The 21093-nt window shown below is 47.5% G+C and overlaps 1 protein-coding gene across 3 annotated transcripts in view; it reads left to right on the top strand.

Annotated features, from left to right (window-relative positions):
* The window catches only part of LOC134356953 (plexin-A1-like), a 462148-nt gene that overhangs the window by 402966 nt on the left and 38089 nt on the right, over positions 1–21093 (top strand). For all 3 annotated transcript variants that reach the window (XM_063068230.1, XM_063068229.1, XM_063068231.1), the window contains exons 21-23: positions 10284–10426; positions 11850–12106; positions 17239–17305. In XM_063068230.1, coding sequence (XP_062924300.1) covers positions 10284–10426; positions 11850–12106; positions 17239–17305 — 467 coding nt within the window. The remainder of the gene's footprint in view (positions 1–10283; positions 10427–11849; positions 12107–17238; positions 17306–21093) is intronic.

The raw sequence follows: 21093 nt of genomic DNA, 5'->3' as shown, positions 1-21093 counted from the left end.
ACGTCCCTTTAGAACACAGCTGAGGAGGAATTTCTTTAACCAGAGGGGGTGGGGGTGAATCTGTGGAATCCATTGCCACAGACAGCTGTGGAGGCCAAGTCATTGGGTATAATTAAAGTGGATGTTGCCAGGTTCTTAATTAGTAAGGGTGTCAAAGGTTACAGGGAGAATGCAGGAGAATAGGGTTGAGAGAGATAATAAATCAGCAATGATGGAATGGCGGAGCAGACTTGATGGACTGAATGGCTGAATTCTGCTCCTTTACCTTATGGTCCTGTCATCTAGATGGAGTGCAATCAAACGGATATCGTTAACTTTTGGAGCGAAAATCTAAAGGCCTGGTCTATTGATATAGCAATGTTAATTTGAGCTGCGTGATGTTAGCTGGGATGGATATTGGTTTATTGTCATCACACGCACAAGCCATCAATTCAGATCAAGGATCAGAAGTGTCAGCAGTTCCTGAGAATGAAGGGACGTCCCTTTAGAGCTGAGATGGGGAGGAATTTCGTCAGCCAGAGTACGGTGAATCTGTGGGAGTTTGTTGCCTCAGTCATCTACGGTGTTTAAGACAGAAATTGATAGGCTCCTGAAAAGGGTTAAAGTTTGTAGGGAGAAGGCGGGTAATGGGACTTAACATATTAGGAACTGCTTCCTTCCCTTCTGTCATCAGAACCCATGAGCACAAACCTCATGCATAATTTATTTAACTGTAACAGAGTAATTTTTATGCCTTGCTCTGTACTGCTGCCACAAAACAACACATTTCACGACATTTCAGTGACAGTAAACCTGATTCTGATTCTGAGTGGGTTTGAACAAAATATCATCCCCAGTTGAACGCAGAGCAGACTCAATGGGCCAAAAGGCCTGATTCTGGTGCTGTGTGGACACGAGAGATTCTGTTGACGCTGGAAATCCAGAGCAACACACACAAAATGCTTCGGGAGCTCAGCAGGTCAAGCAACATCTATGGAGGGGAAGAAACAATCAACACTTTGGGCCGAGACCCTTCAACTGGACTGGAAAGGAACGGGGAAGAAGCCAGTATCCTGTATCTGGTCGTCTCCCCATAGATGCTTCTCGACCCACTGGGTTCCTCCAGCAGATTGCCTGCGTTGTTCCAGAATCCAGGTTCTGCTGTCCATGCACCTCTAGTGCAAATGGGTGCTTGTTGGCCGGTATGGACTTGATGGGCCAAATAGCCTGTTTCCATTGGGTACGACTCTTTGACCCATAGCGGTCACCTGCGGAAATATCAGTTACCTGGGGCCAGGACACAGCTACCTCAGGAGATTGATAGTACAACTTTACCAGTGAACATGGACTATTACAGCACAGTACAGGCCCTTCGGCCCATGGTGCTGTGCGAACCTTTTACGACTGCAAGGTCAATGTAACCCTTCCCTCCATAGCCCTCCATTTTTCTTTCATCCATGTGCCTATTTAAGAGTTCCTTCAATGCCCCTCAAGTACCCGCCAATGCTACCTCTCCAGCAGCCCATTCCACACACCCACCACTCTCTGTGTAAGAAACTACCTCCGACAACCCTCCCTACTTTCCTCCAATCACCTTAAAACATTCTCACTTGAACTAGCCATTTCCGCCCTGCTAAAAAGTCTCTGGCTGTCTACTCCATCTATGCCTCTTATCAGCTTGCACACCTCTATCTAGTCACCTCCCGTCTTTCTTTGGTCCAAAGAGAAAATCACTAGCTTGCTCAGCCTACCTTCATAAGGCATGCCCTGTACTCCAGGCAGCACCCTGACACTTGCCCAAGGCACTGGTAAAAGACGATGAGCTTCTCCCGTGGAGACAGGCTGTTACCCCTGCAGAGCCTTATTTCTGCCGCCTTCCACAGTGAGGATCACTTCTCTCTGCTGTCACGATATTCAGCCCTGAGCAAAAGTCTTAGGCATCCTAGATCAGGGCCCCTGCCATTAACCAAAGGGTCTGTGGATCTCAGGCTGGGAACCCCTGTCCTAGAATTTTTTTTATGTGGTTTCAAATGGAGTGGCTTCCACAGATCCCTGATCTCAACATCATCGAGACTGCCTGGGATTACCTGGAGAGCAGCAGATGAGACAGCCAAAGTCTGCAGAAAAACCGTGGCAAGTTCTCCAAGGTGCTTGGAACAACCTACCAGCCGATTTTCTTATAAAACTGCACCTGCGCGAATTGATGCAGTTTTAAAAGCAAACGGTGACCATACCAAATATTGATTTGATTTCGTGTTTTTACTGTTTATTGCTCGTCATAGTAATTTTTTTGATATTTAGAAACTTTTCATTATTTTTGAAAGCATCTTCGCTTTACAGAATTTTCTTTTACGTGTACCTGAGACTTCTGCTCAGTACTGTAGACTTTGAGTTTTCTTAAACTTTTGGGGCGGCACGGTAGCGCAGTGGTTAGCTCAAGGCTTTACAGCACCAACAACCTGAGTTCAGTCGCTGATGCTGTGATGCTGCTGTGCTGAGGGTAGCAGACACCAACAGAATCAACAAACTCATTCGTAAGGCCAGTGATGTTGTGGGGATGGAAATGGTGTCTGAAGGGTCAGAGCTGTCTCTATTTCCTGAGGAGACTGAGGTCCTTTAACATCTGCCGGACGATGCTGAGGATGTTCTATGAGCCTGTGGTGGCCAGTGCTATCATGTTTGCTGTTGTGTGCTGGGGCAGCAGGCTGAGGGTAGCAGACACCAACAGAATCAACAAACTCATTCGTAAGGCCAGTGATGTTGTGGGGATGGAACTGGACTCTCTGACAGTGGTGTCTGAAAAGAGGATGCTGCCCAAGTTGCATGCCATCTTGGACAATGTCTCCCATCCACTACATAATGTACTGGGTGGGCACAGGAGTACATTCAGCCAGAGACTCATTCCTCCGAGATGCAACACAGAGCGTCATAGGAAGTCATTCCTGCCTGTGGCCATCAAACTTTACAACACCTCCCTTGGAGGGTCAGACACCCTGAGCCAATAGGCTGGCCCTGGACTTATTTCCTGGCATAATTTACATATTACTATTTAACTATTTATAGTTCTATTACTATTTATTATTTATGGTGCAACTGTAACGAAAACCAATTTCCCCCGGGATCAATAAAGTATGACTATATACTAAGGAGTTTGTACGTTCTCCCCGTGACTGTGTGGGTTTCATCTAGCTGCTCCTGTTTTTCCCACATTCCAAAGACATACGGGTTAGTAGGTTAATTGGTCACATGGGTGTAATTGGGCTGCGCGGGTATATTGGGCTGGAAGGCCTGTTACCATCCTGTAATTCTAAATAAATAAAAAAATAATATATTTTTTTTATCAGATTCGGATTCAGATTTATTTCTCACATGTACATCGAAACATAAAGTGAAATGTGTCATTTTCATTATCAATGAACACAATCTGGGGATTTTTTTAAAAATCTAAGGCAATTGGTTCCTGTATTCTGGTTACTGTTGTTGCTGTTTTGGAGTGGTTTGATGTGGACTGGGCTGAAGATGCTTTGGTGAAGAATGGCCCCAGTGGGCTGGTGGCACGATACTGGACTGATTACTCCCAGATTTATGTTTGATATGCCTTGTGTTGTTGGCTTGCTTTTTGGCATTCATCAGTTTGATCTCTTTCTTGAATGGGTTTGATGGTGTCCCTTTGTTCCGTGGCTGCCCATGGGAGGACGAATTTCAGATTGCACTCTGTATACGTACTTTGATAACGAATGTGCTGGGGAGAGCCCGTAAGCACTGCCACATGTACCAAACCCACGATGCTCAACAGAACAACACAGAGCACAACAACTGCAGAACAATCCCCTTTCCTCCCTCTCACATCCACTCCTCTGGGCCTCCAGTCTCCAGGCCTGGGCCACCGTGCGTTATCTTCTGATTGACCTTCGGTATTGACCCCAGACGAGCCGACGACGGGACTCTGAACCCGAGGTGTGCTGACTGACTGTGCCTCGTGCCTCTTGCACGCCCGATCCAGGGACCCACCGGACGGGAGCAGCCCGTCAACCACGGATACCCTTGGTCGCCGGTCCACCTTCACTGGGCTTTGAGTACGGAGCAGAGGTCTGGAGCGCAGGCATCTTTGATCACCCGTCTACGTCGTTGGACTTCGGAATGCAGATAAGTTCCATCCTCTTGCCTGCCTCGCCCTCCCCACTATTGAATCAATTCTGGGTGAATTGGAACTTTGTCGTTTCAGATTCATGGCAACAAATTAAAATTACAGGCGGCTTCTCAAGTGTCGAGAGTCCTATCAGTCTTCCTGACAGTGAGCAATCTATATTCATAACTGTGTGCTCTGGGCAGCTCTTTCACTGATGCTGTGCCCTCCGTTCAGTGTGAGGTCCGTGCCTCCAAAATATCATGAGGAATAGACGAGTGTTTGGGTTTCTTCAAATTGATGCTCTGTGATTTAGCAGTGATTGCTCAGACAGTGAGAGGGATGATACGGCTGGTGGTACCAGCGACCACAGAAAATGAAAAGATCTGGGCTTCTGATTGACAATAAATTGCACCTATCACAACTACACTGTAAGAGCAAGCAAGGAAAATTGCCTTAGTTATTAAGGTTTGACTTGTTCCTTTGACCTGTGTTGTATCACTTGCCCAAGAAATATTTCTGAATCTTTATTAACTACTGACCGGGTCGCTTATGGAGTATTGCACCCAAAAAGGGACATCGCTCTTGAGCATGCATAATGCATTCGGTGGCCACTTTGTTAGGTACGGGAGTGGAATATGGCGTGGCCTTCGGCTGCTGTAGCTCACCCACTTCAAGATCTAACATGTTTCGTGTTCAGGGGCGCTCTTCTGCACACCACTGTTGTATAACGTGTGGTTATTTTTGAGTTCCTGTCAGCTTGAACCAGTCTGGCCATTCTCCTCTGACCTCGCTCGTTTCTCTTACTTACTGCTTGTTACGCCGCTATGTCCCCTGCTTCTGACGACATTCAGGGCTTCCTTCATCATGTCCGTAGCTTCCTTTCAATTTTCCATACTGTTGGTCATGCAAGTCCCGGGTGGAGACTCAGGAATACCATCCCACTCAGATGAGGGAGGATTCTTCATTGCTGTTTCCGTAACGGTTTTGTTTTACTAGTAACGGTTGTTATCCCTGAGCTGAACCCCCCCCCCCCATCTCAATCCTGGAGGACCGGTGGACCACTTTTAATCTGACCTTTATCCTTTAACCTGTTTAGCACGGGTGACCCTACCAAAAGTCAAAACATAAAGTCCTGACTCCAGCCAACAGAGCTCTCTGGATCATTGAGGCAAGCAAGCCTCCTAACCCTACGTCAAGGTTGTGGTCCTCTTGAAGGGCTTCTCCAATTAACAAGGCATTTTTGCTCCAGAACTGGATGCTTTTTGTTTTCACACTATTCTCTGTAATCTCTAGAGACTGTAGTGCATGAAAATCCCAGGAGATCAGCAGTTTCTGAGATACCGAAACCACCTAGTCCGGCTCCAACAGTCATTCCATATGGTCAAAATCACTTAGATCACGTTTCTTCCCTATTCTGATGTTTGTTTGGAACAACAACTGAACCTCTTGACCATGTCTGCATGCTTTTATGCATTGAGTTGCTGCCACATAATTGGCAGATTAGGAACTCGATTTAATGAGCAGGTGTACCTAATAGAATGGAATGGAATAGAAATTTATTGTCATTGCTCTGGACAATGAGATTGTGGTGCTACTCCAGTTCGAGCAAAACAGATATTTACTATGCATGCGGTATGGCTTAACTTTTCCAAAAATCCCATTTTTACATGCAGCAAGTGACTTTAATAGTCCATAGCACTCAAACACTATTGGCATGGGTCTTTATTGATGTTACGAGTGTGCTGTAGATAGTCTCAGGTCCGGTAGTTGAGTTCCAATGATGTGCTGAGCCAGCCTAATCACCCGTTGGAACGCTCTGTGATCTGTCTTGTTGCAGCGAGAGTAACACACTGTCATTTCGAATGTCAGTCTGCTGTCTGTTGCAGATTGCTAAAAGTTGGTCAGCAATTTTTGGGCAGATTAGCTCTCTTTAAGCACCTCGGGTAGTATAGTCACTGTTGCACCTTCCCTACTGTCAGGGTGGTGTTGACAGACCAGGAGATCTCCTCTGTGTTTCATCCCCAAAAACTTGAAACTGGAGACCCTTCCATTACAACACCATTTCTGAATAGTGGGGCTTGTCTGAGGCCCCTTACCTTCCTGAAGTCAATTACCATTATTTTTCTCTTCACTGAGTTTATATCTCTAAAAGGAATTAGCTAATGAAATTTGCACAACTTTTTGTTCGGCAATAGTATTTTGCTTCTGCAGAAAATGTATGTTATGCCTGAGTGAGATAGGAACGATATTGGGTCCAATCTATCAAATGTTGTGAGATTTGCAACAGCAGTGCCATTAGACGCAGAAGCAGACTTGGGCCATTCGGCACTTCGAGTCTGCTCTACTTCAATCATAGCTGATTTATTGTCCCTCTCAACACAATTTCCTTCACCGTAAGACCACAGTGGAATATATTTAAAAAACCTCTAAGTTACAATAAGAAACACAGTTCACCTTGAACATTTAAATTAAATAATTGGTGCATAAAGAGAGCAAAAATAGTGAGGTAGTTGTTATATTTTGTAACTTCAAAACATTAAACCAATTAAAAGAAAGATATGGGAATCCAAAATGTGAGTCTAACTTCGGGTTCGCTTTTAGTGAGGTGCGCGCTTATTACATGGTGACAATTGCAAATCACATATTTTTACATCTACCAATAAAAAAATAAAAATAAAGGCATCCATTAGCCTTGCGAGACCATGGATCTGTGCCTGGAAAGTCTTCAGTCTCCAGGGCGCAGGCCTGGGCGAGGTTGTATGGAAGACCAGCAGATGCCCATGCTGCAAGTCTCCCCTCTCCACGACACCGATGTTGTCCAAGGGAAGGGCATTAGGACCCATACAGCTTGGCACCAGTGTTGTCACAGAGCAATGTGTGATTAAGTGCCTTGCTCAAGGACACAACACGCTGACTCGGCTGGGGCTCGAACTCACGACCTTCAGGTCGCTAGTCCAATGCCTTAACCACTTGGCCACATGCCCACACATCTACCAATAATGAATTATATAAACAACAAATAATGCTTAATCAAGCATTATCTTTACAAGATTACTCAACTATTACTGAAATATTAGATACACAGCAGTAGTATTGATGGGTTGACTGTCCGTTCAGAAATCTGATGGTGGAGGGGAAGAAGCTGTTCCTAGAAGGTTGAGTGTGTGCTTTCAAGCTGGTGTACCTCCTCTCTGTTGGCGGTACTGCGAAGAGGGCATGTCCTGGGTGGTGGGGATCCTTAATCATGATCTCAGAAGAGCTGGGGTGCAAGGGGAGCGTAATGCTTTACTGCACCAGCAATCAAGGTTCAATTTCCGCTGATCATGTGGGTTTCCTTCAGCTGCTCCAGTTTCCTCCCACATTCTAAAGACGTACGGGTTAGTAAATGGTCACATGGGTATAATTGGACAGCACAGGCTCAAGGCATGTTATTATGCTGTATCTCTAAATCATAAATAAATTAACATACATAAAAGAATTAAGGTTATGACTCTACGTAAACTGTGTGTGTTATGCCTGTGTGAGGTTGGAACGATATCAGATTGTGACACTTGAGTTATGCAGAGATGGGGAGATGGGGTGATCATGGAACATTTCTGGCAGAGAAACGAGGCTTGCAGCCCACTGAATCTATGCTGGTTCTCAACAGAGCGAGGGTGGCCTGTTAGTGCAGTGGTTAGCACAACGACTTACAGTGCCGGCAATCCTGCTGAATTCCGTTGCTGTCTGTTGTGCATTCTCCCTGTGATCACGTGCGTTTCCTCCGGGTCTTCCATTTCCCTCCCACGGTCCGAAGATGTATGGGGTAGGGTTAGTATGTTGTGGGCATGTGGTGACACTTACGGGCTACTCCCCAGCACAATCCTCGACAGAAGCAACACATTTCACTGCATGTTTCGATACATGTGACAGATAAACCTAGTATTTATTTATTTAAGAGCAAGCTAGTCCATTTCTTGGTGTGCTTCATGGAGGAGAGATGGTAAAGGGAGGATTTAATAACAGGGGGCTTACTGGGACTTAAACCCTTGCCACAGGAGTGGAAGACCAGATGACAAGTTCAGAGTCATTGCAAAGGAAGTGAAGAAGAGGAAAAAGACGGAAGATTAGCTTTATTTGTCACATTACATAGAGACATTGAAACATACGGTGAAATGCATCTTTCTGTCAAATAAAATCAGCAAGGACTGTACTGGGCACCCTGCAAATGTCGCTATGCTTCTGGCACCAACCTAGCATGTCCGCAACTCACTAATCCTGAACATAAGCTTTTGGACTGTGGGAGGAAACAGGAGCACCCAGAGAAAACCCACACAGTCACGGGAAGAACGTACAAACTCCTTACGGACAGCGGTGGGAATTGAACCTTGGTCAGTGATTGCTGGTGCTGTTATAGCATTACACCAACTCTATGGTACGATGCCTCCCATAGGGATGGGGAGCGGGGCTGATGGATTTTGTTTTGCATGGTGAGTCGTTGTGATTGGGTAGGCCCTTCAGCCCGTCTAGTCCTGCTGAACTAATTAAAGTGCCTACTTTCCCCGACCTGCACCAGGACCAGAGCCCTCCATGTCCCTACTATCCATGTGCCTATCCAAACTTCTCTCAAGCATTGAAATTGATCTTGCAACAGAGTCATAATACCTTTCGGGAATTGAAGAATTCAAACACACTGGGCCTTGAGGGAAGGAGAGGTTCCAGAGGAAGTGGGTCTTAGAGTCATAGAGCACAGAGGCAGGCCTTCTGGCTTATCTAGTCCAGGACAACCAAACTCTCCACCTCAGCTAGTCCTACTCACCCACACTTGGCCCTTATCCCTCTGAACCATGGGTCCGCGGACCCTTTGCTTAATGCCATTGATCCGTAACGTAAAAAAAGTTTGGGAGCCCCTGCTAAACCATTCCCATCCATGTACCTGCCCAAGTGTCATCTAAGTCTTGTCAATATACCTGCCCCAAGCACTTCCTCTGGCAGCTAGTTCCATATAAGGATCACCCTATGGGTGAAAATTCTCCCCTCAAATTCCCATTAGGTCTCTCCCCTCCATCTTAAATCCTATAGTTCTTGGTTTCCCAAACCCTGGGGAGAATAAAGGTGTGAGTTCATCTTATCTACAACCCTCACAGTTAAAATCATCCCACATTCTCCAATGCTCCAATGAGCAAAGTCCTAATCTGCCCAACCTCTCTCTACAGTCACTTACTTGAGTCCTGGCAACAGGTTTGTAAATCTTTTCTGCACTCTTTCCAGTTCAACGGCATCAGTGTAAAGTTTTTGTTTGCATGCTATCCAGATAGATCTTAAAGATAAGACATTGGCTTTATTTGACCCATTCCATAGCTGGGGACCCGGTCCACTGCCTTGTGGGCAGCCTCGGGAGAGACGAAGGCTACGGGAGTAAACCCAGACAGCAAATCCGGAGTGGAGCGCCTAAGGCGGCTGGATGTCATTGAACATCCTTCCGGCAGCTCCTGCAGCTGACCTGGTGCCAAACGTATTGTTTCATAAGCTTTCCTTTGGACTACACTGGTGAGGCTGAGAGAGGGACCTTGACGACTGGACATCTCAGGATCTGCATACCTTCTGCCCAGGCACGTGATGATGATGATAATAATCATCCATTGTCCTTCGAGACGGACAACCACATCGATACATCAAAGCATCTAGTACAGTGAAAAGCGTTGTTCGCATCAATGAACAACACAATCTGAGCATGTGCTGGGTGCAGCCTGCCAGTGTTGCCACGCTTCTGGTGCCAACATAGCATGCTCACAACTCACCAATCTTAACTCATATGCCTTCGGAATATGGGAGGAAACTGGAGCACCCAGAGGAAATCCACACAGTCACAAGGAGAACATACAAATTCCTTACAGACAGCGGTGGGAATTCAACCCTGATCTCCTGATCACTGATGCCGTACAATTTGTTATGCTTAACACAGGGCTACCAGACTGATCATTCTATGCATTGCATTGAGGTGCCTAAAAGGTTTTTCATTGATTCTATTGTAATTCTTTGTTCTACTCTGAATGCCTGTAAGAAAATGAATCTCTGGGTAGTACTGTACATAATGACATCTATATACTTTGATAATAAACTTGCTTTGAACTTTGAACAGTGCTGGTTGTTACAACAGTGCAACATTCTCACGTTGCCCATTTCCCTCTTTCAGCTTTCGCTGAGCTGCAGACGGATATCCATGAGCTCACCAGCGACCTGGACGGAGCCGGGATTCCGTTCCTCGACTACCGAACCTACGCCATGAGGGTCCTTTTCCCAGGAATAGAGGATCACCCGGTGCTCAAGGAGATGGAGGTACGGCTGGATCCCTCCCTCGAGGGGCAGTTTTGGGTCCCACGTCTGAGAAAGGATTGGAGAGGGAGAACTGAACAGAATACCTCAGAGCAGCACATACAAAATATTGACAGATTATCTCTTGGAATGTAGAGGCTAGGAACAATCCCACCTTGTGTAGAACTACAACTTACAGAAGTACAACATACTTTTTTTTAAAGAGTGGTGCCTGCTCTGTAAAACCCTGGTTCGACCACACTAGAATATTTTGTTCGATTCAGGTTGCCTCATTATAGGAAGGATGTGGAAGTTTTAAAGAGGGTACAGATAATATTTATGGACCACAGGACATGACTTCTGAAGATAGAGCGAGCTAGGGCTTTTTGCTTTGGTGCGAATGGCGCTATGAGGTGACTTAATTGAAGTGTACAAAATGATGAGGCTGAGTTCAAGTGGACAGCCAGAGACTTTTTCCCAGGGCAGCAATGGCTAGTATAGAAGGGCATAATTTTAAGGTGGTGGAGGAAAGTGTTGGGGGGATGTCAGAGGTAGTTTTTTTTACACACAGAGTGGAGGGTGCATGGAATAAACTGCCAGGGGTGGTGTTCGAGGCAGACACATTAGCAGACATCCCACCTCTCCCGGAAGTTCCGGGACTCTCCCGCATATTAATAGTGGCTCCCTGATGCCCGCAAATTATATACAATATCACGGAAATCAATTTTCTTGAGAGCGAGCGAGAGAAAGCAAGCGAGAGCACGCGAGAGAGAGAGAGCGAGCAAGAGCGCGCCATGGCAGAGTGTTCCAAAAAAAAAGAAAATATAAAACGTACGTCACCCCAGACTACACTAAAGTGTACCCCTGCCTAAAAGGGGTCAAAAATAATGACAGTGTTGCTCGCTGCACTGTTTGCAACAGTGACTTTTCTATTCCCATGGTGGGTTAAGACTGTAAAAGACGTGTTGAGGTGAGTTTAACACGTGTCATTCGTTCATTAGCACAGCTAACGTTATTTAAACAAGCTGGCTCGCTGCTAAGGAGCTACTCTGTTGCAGACATCCCACCTCTCCCGGGAGCCCCCCCCCCGCAAATTGATGGTGCTACCTCCCTGAAATGAGTTTTTGCAGGGTGGGATGTCTGCATTAGGAGTATTTAAACAACTCTTAGATAGGCACATAGATGATAGGAAAATAGAGGGCTGTGCAGGAGGGAAGAGTTAGATTGATCTTAGAGTAGATTAAAAGGTCGGTACAGCATTGCGGCCAAAGGGCCTGTACTGTGCTGTAATGCTCTATGTTCTAAAATGGCGGAGGAACTCAGCAGGTCCAGCGTTCTGTATGTGTTGTTCTGCCTTTGGAGCATCTGCAGAATCAATGCCCTACACCTGTTTCTCACTGTGTTCGGCAGCAGGCTGACAATACACCCTCTGCTTTTGGTCTTCAAGGTGAATGCCAACGTGGAGAAGGCGCTGACGCTCTTTGGGCAGCTGCTGAACAAGAAGGTCTTCCTGCTGACCTTCATCCGCACGCTGGAGGCTCAGCGAAGCTTCTCGATGCGAGACCGAGGAAATGTGGCCTCCCTCATCATGACGGCCCTCCAGGGCGAGATGGAGTATGCCACCGGGGTCCTCAAGCAGCTCCTCTCTGACTTGATAGAGAAGAATCTAGAGAGCAAGAACCACCCAAAACTGCTGCTCAGGAGGTATGTGTAAGGACAACCTGTCCTTCCCCTCTGAACCCCCTTCCCATCATCTCTGAACCCCCTTCCCATCTTCACTGAACCCCTTCCCATCTTCACTGAACCCCTTCCCATCATCTCTGAACCCCCTTTCCATCTTCACTGAACCCCTTCCCATCATCTCTGAACCCCTTCCCATCTTCACTGAACCCCTTCCCATCATCTCTGAACCCCTTCCCATCTTCACTGAACCCCTTCCCATCATCTCTGAACCCTCTTCCCATCCTCTCTGAACCCCCTTCCCATCCTCTCTGAACCTCCTTTCCATCCCCTCTGAACCCCCTTCCCGTCCCCTCTGAACTCCCTTCCCACCCCCCTCTGAACCCCCTTCCCATCCTCCCTGAAACCCCTTCCCATCTTCAATGAACCCCCTTCCCATCCCCTCTGAACCCCCTTCCTATCCCCTCTGAGCCCCCTTCCCATCCCCCCGAAACCCCTTCCCATCCCCCCTGAACCCCCTTCCCATCCTCTCTGAACCCCCTTCCCATCCTCCCTGAAACCCCTTCCCATCCTCCCTGAACCCCCTTCCCATCCCCTCTGAACCCCTTTCCCATCCCCTCTGAACCCCTTTTTCATCCTCTGAACCCCCTTCCCATCCTCTCTGAACCCCCTTCCCATCCCCCCTGAACCCCCTTCCCATCCTCTCTGAACCCCTTCCCATCCCCTCTGAATCCCTTCCCATCCTCCCTGAAACCCCTTCCCATCCCCTCTGAACCCCTTCCCATCCTCTCTGAACCCCCTTCCCATCCCCCTGAACCCCCTTCCCATCCCATCTGAACCCCCTTCTCATCCCCTCTGAACCCCCTTTCCATACCTCTTTTGTTCTCTGTGCCAACCTTCCTATCTGATTCCCTCCCTTCCTCTCCGACCCCCTCTCTTTCTCTTCATATCCCTCCCTTCCTCCCTAAATGCCTTTCTTCCACTCCTCTCTAACCTCCCCTTATTTAACACCCCTTTCCTCTTAAAACACCCCTCTCCGATCTCCCTGCTCTCCTATCCTTCACCAGCTCCCCCTTCCCTTCTCAACAACCCACCCCTCCTTTCTGAAACCCATCCCCTACTCTCCAACACCACCTCCCTCCTCTACAACATACCTCCCCTCCATCCCACTCACCCTGTCTCCAAACTCCGCACACTCCCAGTATTTAAAATGTGTCGATAGCTTGTTATGTTACTGAGAGATTGGTAGGGGAGGGGAACGATGCCATCATTTACTGCACATATCTGACTGCCCCTGAACTGAGGACGTGGTTGAGAGTTTTGGAGAGAGTGGGAGGGTGGGGGAGAGGGGGTGAACCTGGAGCACATGCAGCCAGACTGGGGAAAGCCAGTAGTTTCGTTCCCTTACAGGACGTTGGTGAACTGGGACCACTTTTGATTGTGGTGCCCCGTAACTCATCACCATTTTCTCAGGGGCTGGTAAGGCGGATAATCACTGATGGCAATGAGCAGATGTTCAAAAGCGGGAGCCCTCCATCTCCTTCCCCCTCCCTTCGTCTCCTCTTTTTCCTATCCTCACTCCCTCCCTTCCTTAATCCCTCTTCCCCTCCCCTATCTCCCCAAACTCTCTCCTTCTCTCCCTCTCTCCCTCTCTCCTTCTCTCCCTCACTCCTTCTCTCCCTCCCTCTCTCTTTTTCCTCTCTCTCCCTCCCCCTCTCTCTTTCTCTCTCTCCCCCCCTCTCCTCTCCCTCTCCCTTTCTCTCCCCCTCCCCCCTCTCTCCCCCCCCAACTCTCTGTGTCTCTGTCTCCCCCTCCCCCTCCCTCCCTGCACTCAGAGTTAGAAGATAGTCCAGCCAACATCTGGCTGGGCCAGCGATCAAAGACCTGGTAGCCTCCTGCCTGTTCTCAGTTCCCAAATATCCCGTTTAATCAGCTTGCGAAGAGATGAAGATGTAAGATGCTCCCAGTTCAGAAAGCTATCAATAAAACATTCCCCTCTGACAGGACATGAGTTTGTTCTGTTCCTGGGGATGTGTGCAGAGTTGGGGGGAGGGGGGCTGCTGCAGATCACATTTGCTGCTGCTGTTCGCCCCTCTGCGCCTCGGGTAGAAGATGTGAAGAGTTGATTCATTCTGGAGCTCATTAGTGCTCAGTCCCAGGATGCCTCATTTGCAACGAGAGCAGGATTCAGACACGGAAGCTGCCTCTCCAGAGCCTGAGAGGGGAGAAGTCGTAGCCAGCACAACGAGCAGTTTGGAAGGGAGTTGTTTGTTCTGAAGAAACTCATCTCCTTTCCCGCTGCCTAACACCACAGATCGTGGAAAATGTGGGTAAAACAGGCCAGTCTGTCCATGGGACTCCTAGTACGGAGAGTCTTTACTCGCTTCACCTCCTGTCCGTGCAGGTTTGAGATGTGACTGCTTAACTATCGCATTGCGATGGGGTAGCATGGTAGTGTAGCAGTCAGCACAACACTTTATAGTGCCAGTGATCAGGGTTCAATTCCACCACCGATTTCCTCCCTAAAATCACTCATTAGTGCTTCTTCTCTCTCCCTATACCTCTCCCCTCTCTCTGTCTCTCTCTTTCTCTTCCTCTCTCTCAGCCCCTTCCCCTCTTTCCTTTCTTCCTTCCCTTCCTCCTCCATCCTCTCTTCCCCTCCCTCTCCATGTCCTTTTCCTCTCTCCCTCCTTTCCCTCGCTCCCTCCTTCCCCTGTCTCCTTCCTTTCCCTCCTCCTTCTTCTCCTCTCTCCTCCCCTTTCCCTCTCTCCCTCCTTCCCCTTTCTTGCAATCCCCCTTCCCATTCACACCCTCCCACTCACCCAACTCCCTCTCTCCTACCCCTCCGTCCCTCCACTCCTCCTTCCTTCTACCCGTTTCCCTCCACCTTTTCCCCTCCTCTATCACCCCCACCCACCCTCCCTCTCTCCCACCTTATACAATAAGTCATAGAATATTTTAAAATGCTTTTCTCAACATCAAACGTCAGATAAGTAGAGAAAATCATGACAAATGGACAAAAACCCCAGGAGGAGGTTGTCTTTAGGAGAAAGGCATACGCTGCGAACAGCTGCTGGACACGTAAGAGACACAGGGAGAACAGGCGTGCTACAGAAGTGGAGCAAGTGGAGCGACACAGTAGTGTAGTGGTTAGCGTAACACTTACAGTGTCAGCGATCCCAGGTTCAATTCCCACTGCTGCCTGTAAGGAGTTTGTACATTCTCCCCGTGACCATGTGGGTTTCCTCCGGGTGCTCTAGTTTCCTCCCACAGTCCAAAGACTTCCGGGTTAGCAGGTTAAATGCTCACACGGGTGTAATCGGGCAGTGGGCCTGTTGGCAGAACGGGCCTGTTAATAGTCATAGTCATACTTTATTGATCCCGGGGGAAATTGGTTTTCGTTACAGTTGCACCATAAATAATTAAATAGTAATAAAACCATAAATAGTAATATGTAAATTATGCCAGGAAATAAGTCCAGGACCAGCCTATTGGCTCAGGGTGTCTGACCCTCCAGGGGAGGAGTTGTAAAGTTTGATGGCCACAGGCAGGAATGACTTCCTATGACGCTCTGTGTTGCATCTCGGTGGAATGAGTCTCTGGCTGAATGTACTCCTGTGCCCAACCAGTACATTATGTAGTGGATGGGAGACATTGTCCAAGATGGCATGCAACTTGGACAGCATCCTCTTTTCAGACACCACCGTGAGAGAGTCCAGTTCCATCCCCACAACATCACTGGCCTTACGAATGAGTTTGTTGATTCTGTTGGTGTCTGCTACCCTCAGCCTGCTGCCCCAGCACACAACAACAAACATGATCGCACTGTCCACCACAGACTCATAGAACATCCTCAGCATCGTCCGGCAGATGTTAAAGGACCTCAGTCTCCTCAGGAAATAGAGATGGCTCTAACCCTTCTTGTAGACAGCCTCAGTGTTCTTTGACCAGTCCAGTTTATTGTCAATTCGTATCCCTAGGTATTTGTAATCCTCCACCATGTCCACACTGACCCCCTGGATGGAAACAGGGGTGGCCGGTACCTTAGCTCTCCTCAGGTCTACCACCAGCTCCTTAGTCTTTTTCACATTAAGCTGCAGATAATTCTGCTCACGCCATGTGACAAAGTTTCCTACCGTAGCCCTGTACCCAACCTCATCTTCCTTGCTGATGCATCCAACTATGGCAGAGCTGTATCTGTAACGTATTGTATCTGTAAATAATAATAGAAGTAAACAGAAATCTCATAACTCCACTCATCTGGGCGTCAAGGGTTATGGGGAAAGACAGGAGAATGGGATTGAGTTGGAAAATAAATCAGCCATGATGGAATGACAGAGCAGACTCAATGGGCTGAAATGGCTTAATTCTCCTTGTATGTCTTATGGTTACGTGGGTTCAGTCATGATCTTGGGTGCTGTCTGTGCAGAGTTTGCATGCTCACTGTGACTCAGTAGTTTTCTCCCACATCCCAAAGACATGCGGGCAGCTTAATTCATTCATTGGTTATGAGCCATGTCGTAAGATGTGGGCAATCATGGTCTTTCCATGACCATGATTGTTCTTGGCAAATTTTTCTACAGAAGTGGTTTGCCATTGCCTTCTTCTGGGCAGTGTCTTTACAAGATGGGTGACCCCAGCCTGTTTAGAGCAGGGCTTCCAACCTCTTTTATGCCATGGACCCCTACCATGAACTGAGGTGTCCTTGGACCCCGGGTTGGGAACCCCCGGGGGCTTTTAATTACAGCCTACAAGAAATTGACCTGATAAATTGCATAACTTGACCCATGGTACCGTAGTGATTAGCGCAATCACTTTCAGTGCCAATGATCACCCGTCGCGGGGTTCAGTCTTCACCACTGTCTGTCAGGAGTTTCTTCATTCTCCCACTGACCTATCAGTGTCCTTTCCTTCAGCTGCTCCCATTTCCTCCAACGTTCCAAAAACATACGGCTTGGCGTCAGTGAGATGTGGGCACGCTCTGCTGGCGCCAGAAGCGAGGTGGCACTTGCCTGCAGCCCCCTCCCCCCACCCCACCCCCCAGCACACTCTTGGCCTGTGTTGGCCGTTGACACAAAACGGTGCGTTTCACTGCAGGCTTCAGTGTACATCTGACAAATAAATCTTGAACATCTTTTAACAATTTTGTTTTGTAGGACTGAGTCGGTTGCAGAGAAGATGCTGACGAATTGGTTTACCTTCCTGTTGTACAAGTTCCTGAAGGTAAGGCTGTCTTAACTTGGGTGCCTCACTTAACGGGAGGATCTGGCTGTTCATTACGTTCAACTTCTATCAGTCTATTCCCCCTTTTCCTGGAATTTCTTTCCTCTCCAGATGTTGTTACATTGTTAGGGAATTGCACCAAACATCTGGGCTGCAGTCCCAATGACCCCGCTCTGATCTCAGTCGGGTGCCAGCGAGGGGATGGGGAAACAGCTGGAGAGAGAACTGCAGCTGTTGCTAGGGGAAGCAGTGGCGGGGGGTGGGGTGGGGAGGGGAAGAGATTTACTTTAACATATGTACAGAAAGGAAAATTGGCGTAATGATCAAAATGTGTACACGTTGTCCAGCTCCTATAACTTTAAGTCCAGGGATAACTCTGGGGTAGAATGCTGGAAAATCTGAAGTCTCTCTCACACGGATCCCGAAGGCGAGGTATTCATCAATAATGCAAACTACACGTGTCCTTTGCCGAATGTGCCCTAGAAACTGGCTTCAGCAAATCAAAGAGATGTAACTGTTTGTCTGCTGATGTAACACTCCAAATAAAACTCCAAGAAAGAATCTGGAATGTGTGTCGACACTTGCAGGCTGACCCAGCGCGCTGTTTTTTTTCACAAGACTGCGGGAGTTTATTCACTCACAAGGCACAATGATCAGGGATATACAAAACTATTTACACTTTCAAATTAAAATGCGGCTACTATCATGAACAAAGCTTGACTCCTGGGAGCCCTCTGTTTTCAGAAACCCCTTCACTGTGCCCATCGGGACAGCAGACTCCCTCTCCAAGGACATCCGGGCACAAACGTTACCCCGGAGAGGAGGCAAGCAGCCAGCTCGCATAGAACCCTCGACCACCTGCCGGCTGGACCCGTAATGGCCATCTTGGCCAAGCCAAGGAGCGAGCCCGCCAGTAGTTTCCCGCAGCGACTCGCCTTCCACCCCCAGCCCTGTACCCCTGCAGAACCTCATGTGCGTTGGTCGTTACACAAATGACACATTTCACTGTATGTTTCAATGTACATGTGATAAATAAACTCAAATCTTAATTTGTCCATACAATCATTGAACATTACAGCACAGCAACAGTCCCTGCGGCCCATTTCGTCCGTGCTAAACTATTATTCTGCCTAGTCCCATCAATCTGTCCCTGGACCACAGCCCACCATACCCCTCTCATCCACGTACCTATCCAAATTTCTCTTAAATATTGAAATCAAAATTGGTTGTGTTCTTGCACACCTTGGTTGTATTCAGAGAACAAATATTGCTATATAAATGAGGAAGCATTGTCAATATAGTTATAAGTTAAAATGAAGAGTTATTAAAGGAAATCTGTTGGCTTGCCAAAGTATTTTTTTATTGAAGCTTTGTTTAAGGTCTAACGAGTTATTTTAATTTAAAGCTGGTGGATATTGTTGCTTGCACTTGCAGTAAAAATGTACTGGAACAGGGAGGCCTAGTTTGTGCATAGTAAATACTAGGCCTCATCCCTGCTTCCCAAACCGCCAGCTGCAAATGGGCGTGGGCCTCGTCCAGCTCAGTCAGTCTTTTCCTTGGCAGTTTTCCTGTGATCACGAGGGGCCATCTCCTTTCTCGTCATTCCCAAGGCTACCTCTCATCCATCCAGCAACCCCTCTGAACTTTAAAACCCGAAACTATTCCTCAATTTGTTGGTGTACACTGCTCCTGGCCAGGCACGTTTCTCTCCTATTCTTAATTATTTTCTCCAGTGAATAACATTTTTTTTTAAATAGCAGGAGTTCATGGAATGTAATCCTGTTTCTTATTATACAGTGTTGAAGGAGAACATTTGGTCCTTCGAGTCTATGCCAGCTGTCAGGAGTAATCCCATAAATCCCACTCATACAGTGTGGTCACAGGCTCTTCAGCCTGACTGGTCCATGCTGTTGACGTGGACGGCCAGAGGCTTTTTCCCAGGGAGGAATTAGCTCACACCAGAGGGCATAACTTTAAGGTGATTGGAGAAAAGTATAGGGGCAGATGTTAGAGGTAAATATTTTACACAGAGAGTGGAGAGTGAATGTGGTACTCTGCCAGGGGTGGTGGCAGAGTCAGATTCATCAGGGACGTTTAAGAGATGGAAGAGAGTTAGATTGATTTTAATGTAGGTTAAGAAGTCGGCACAGCATTGTTGGCCAAAGAACCACTGTTCTGTTTTGTTCTATGTTCTACGTTCTATTTGGTACGGCTCATCGAAACATAGGAACATAGAAAACCTACAGCACATTACAGACCCTTCAGCCCACAATGTTGTGCCGACCGTGTAACCTACTCTAGAAGCTGCCTAGAATTTCCTACTGCATAGGCCTCTATTTTTCTAAGCTCCATGTACCTATCCAAGTCTTTTAAAAGACTCTATTGTATCCGCCACTACCACCTTCGCTGGCAGTGCATTCCACACACCCTCCACTTACTGTGTGAAAAACTTACCTCTGACATCCTCCTTGTACCTACTTCCAAGCACCTTAAAACTATGCCCCCTCGTGTTAGTCATTTCAGCCCTGGGAAAAAGCCTCTGGCTATCCACTCGATCAATGCCCCTCATCATCTTGTACACCTCTATCAGGTCACCTCTCATCCTCTGTTGCTCCAAGGAGAAAAGGCCAAGTTATAGAACCATAGAACATTACAGCACAGAAACAGGCCTTTTGGCCCTTCTTGGCTGTGCCGAACCATTTTTCTGCCTCGTCCCACTGACCTGCACCTGGACCATATCCCTCCATACATCTCTCATCCATGTATCTGTCCAAGTTTTTCTTAAATGTTAAAAGTGAGCTGCATTTACCAAGTTCACTCAACCTATTCTCATAAGGCATGCTCTCCAATCCAGGCAACATCCTTGTAAATCTCCTCTGCACTCTCTCTATAGTATCCAAATCCTTTCTGTAGTGAGGTGACCAGAGCTGAACACAATACTCCAAGTGGGGTCTAACTAAGGTCTTGTATAGCTGTAACTCTGTAAAGACTCTGGCAAATTTCCACAGATGTACAGTGGCAAGTATTCTGTGGAGACTCCAAGAGGCAACAAAGGGTTGTAGCCTCAGCCACCTTCATCACGGTCACAGCTCTCACCACAATCGAGGACATCTTGTCAAGGCAGTGCCCCAGGAAGGCAGCAGCCATCATTGAGAACTGTCTCCATCCAGTACACGCCTTCTTCTCATCACTACCACTGGGGAGGAGGTACAGGAGCCTGAAGATGCACACCGAATGTTTCACAAACAGCTTCTTCCCCAGCACCATCAGATTTCTGAATCCATAAACACTACTTTGTGATTCTTCTTTCACACTGCATGTTTATCTTTTGTTTTAAGACCGTAAGAGAGAGGAGCAGAAGTAGACCATTCGCCCCATCGAGTCTGCTCCGCCATTCAATCATGGGCTGAGTCAATTCTTCCAGTCATCCCCATTCCCCTGTCTTCACCTCATACCCTTTGATGCTCTGGCTAATCAAGAACCTTAACTACACCCAATTGCTTGGCCTCCACAACCGCTCGTGGCTACAAATTCCACGGATTTACCACCCTATGACTAAAGTAATTTCTCAGCATCTCAGTTCTAAAAGGACGTCCTTCAATCCTGAAGTCGTGCCCTCTTGTCCTAGGATCCCCTACCATGGGAAATAACTTTGCCATATCTAATCTGTTCAGGCCTTTTAACATTCGGGATGTTTCTATAACTTTCGTTCCTGGAATCATTCTCGTGAATCTTCTCTGAACCCTCTCCAGTGTCAGTATATCCTTTCTAAAATAAGGAGCCCAAAA

This window comes from Mobula hypostoma, chromosome 15 (genome assembly GCF_963921235.1).
Source record: "Mobula hypostoma chromosome 15, sMobHyp1.1, whole genome shotgun sequence".
Classification (NCBI taxonomy): domain Eukaryota; kingdom Metazoa; phylum Chordata; class Chondrichthyes; order Myliobatiformes; family Myliobatidae; genus Mobula; species Mobula hypostoma.
Note: the sequence above shows the minus strand (reverse complement) of the source record. Positions and strands in the feature narration are given on the sequence as shown.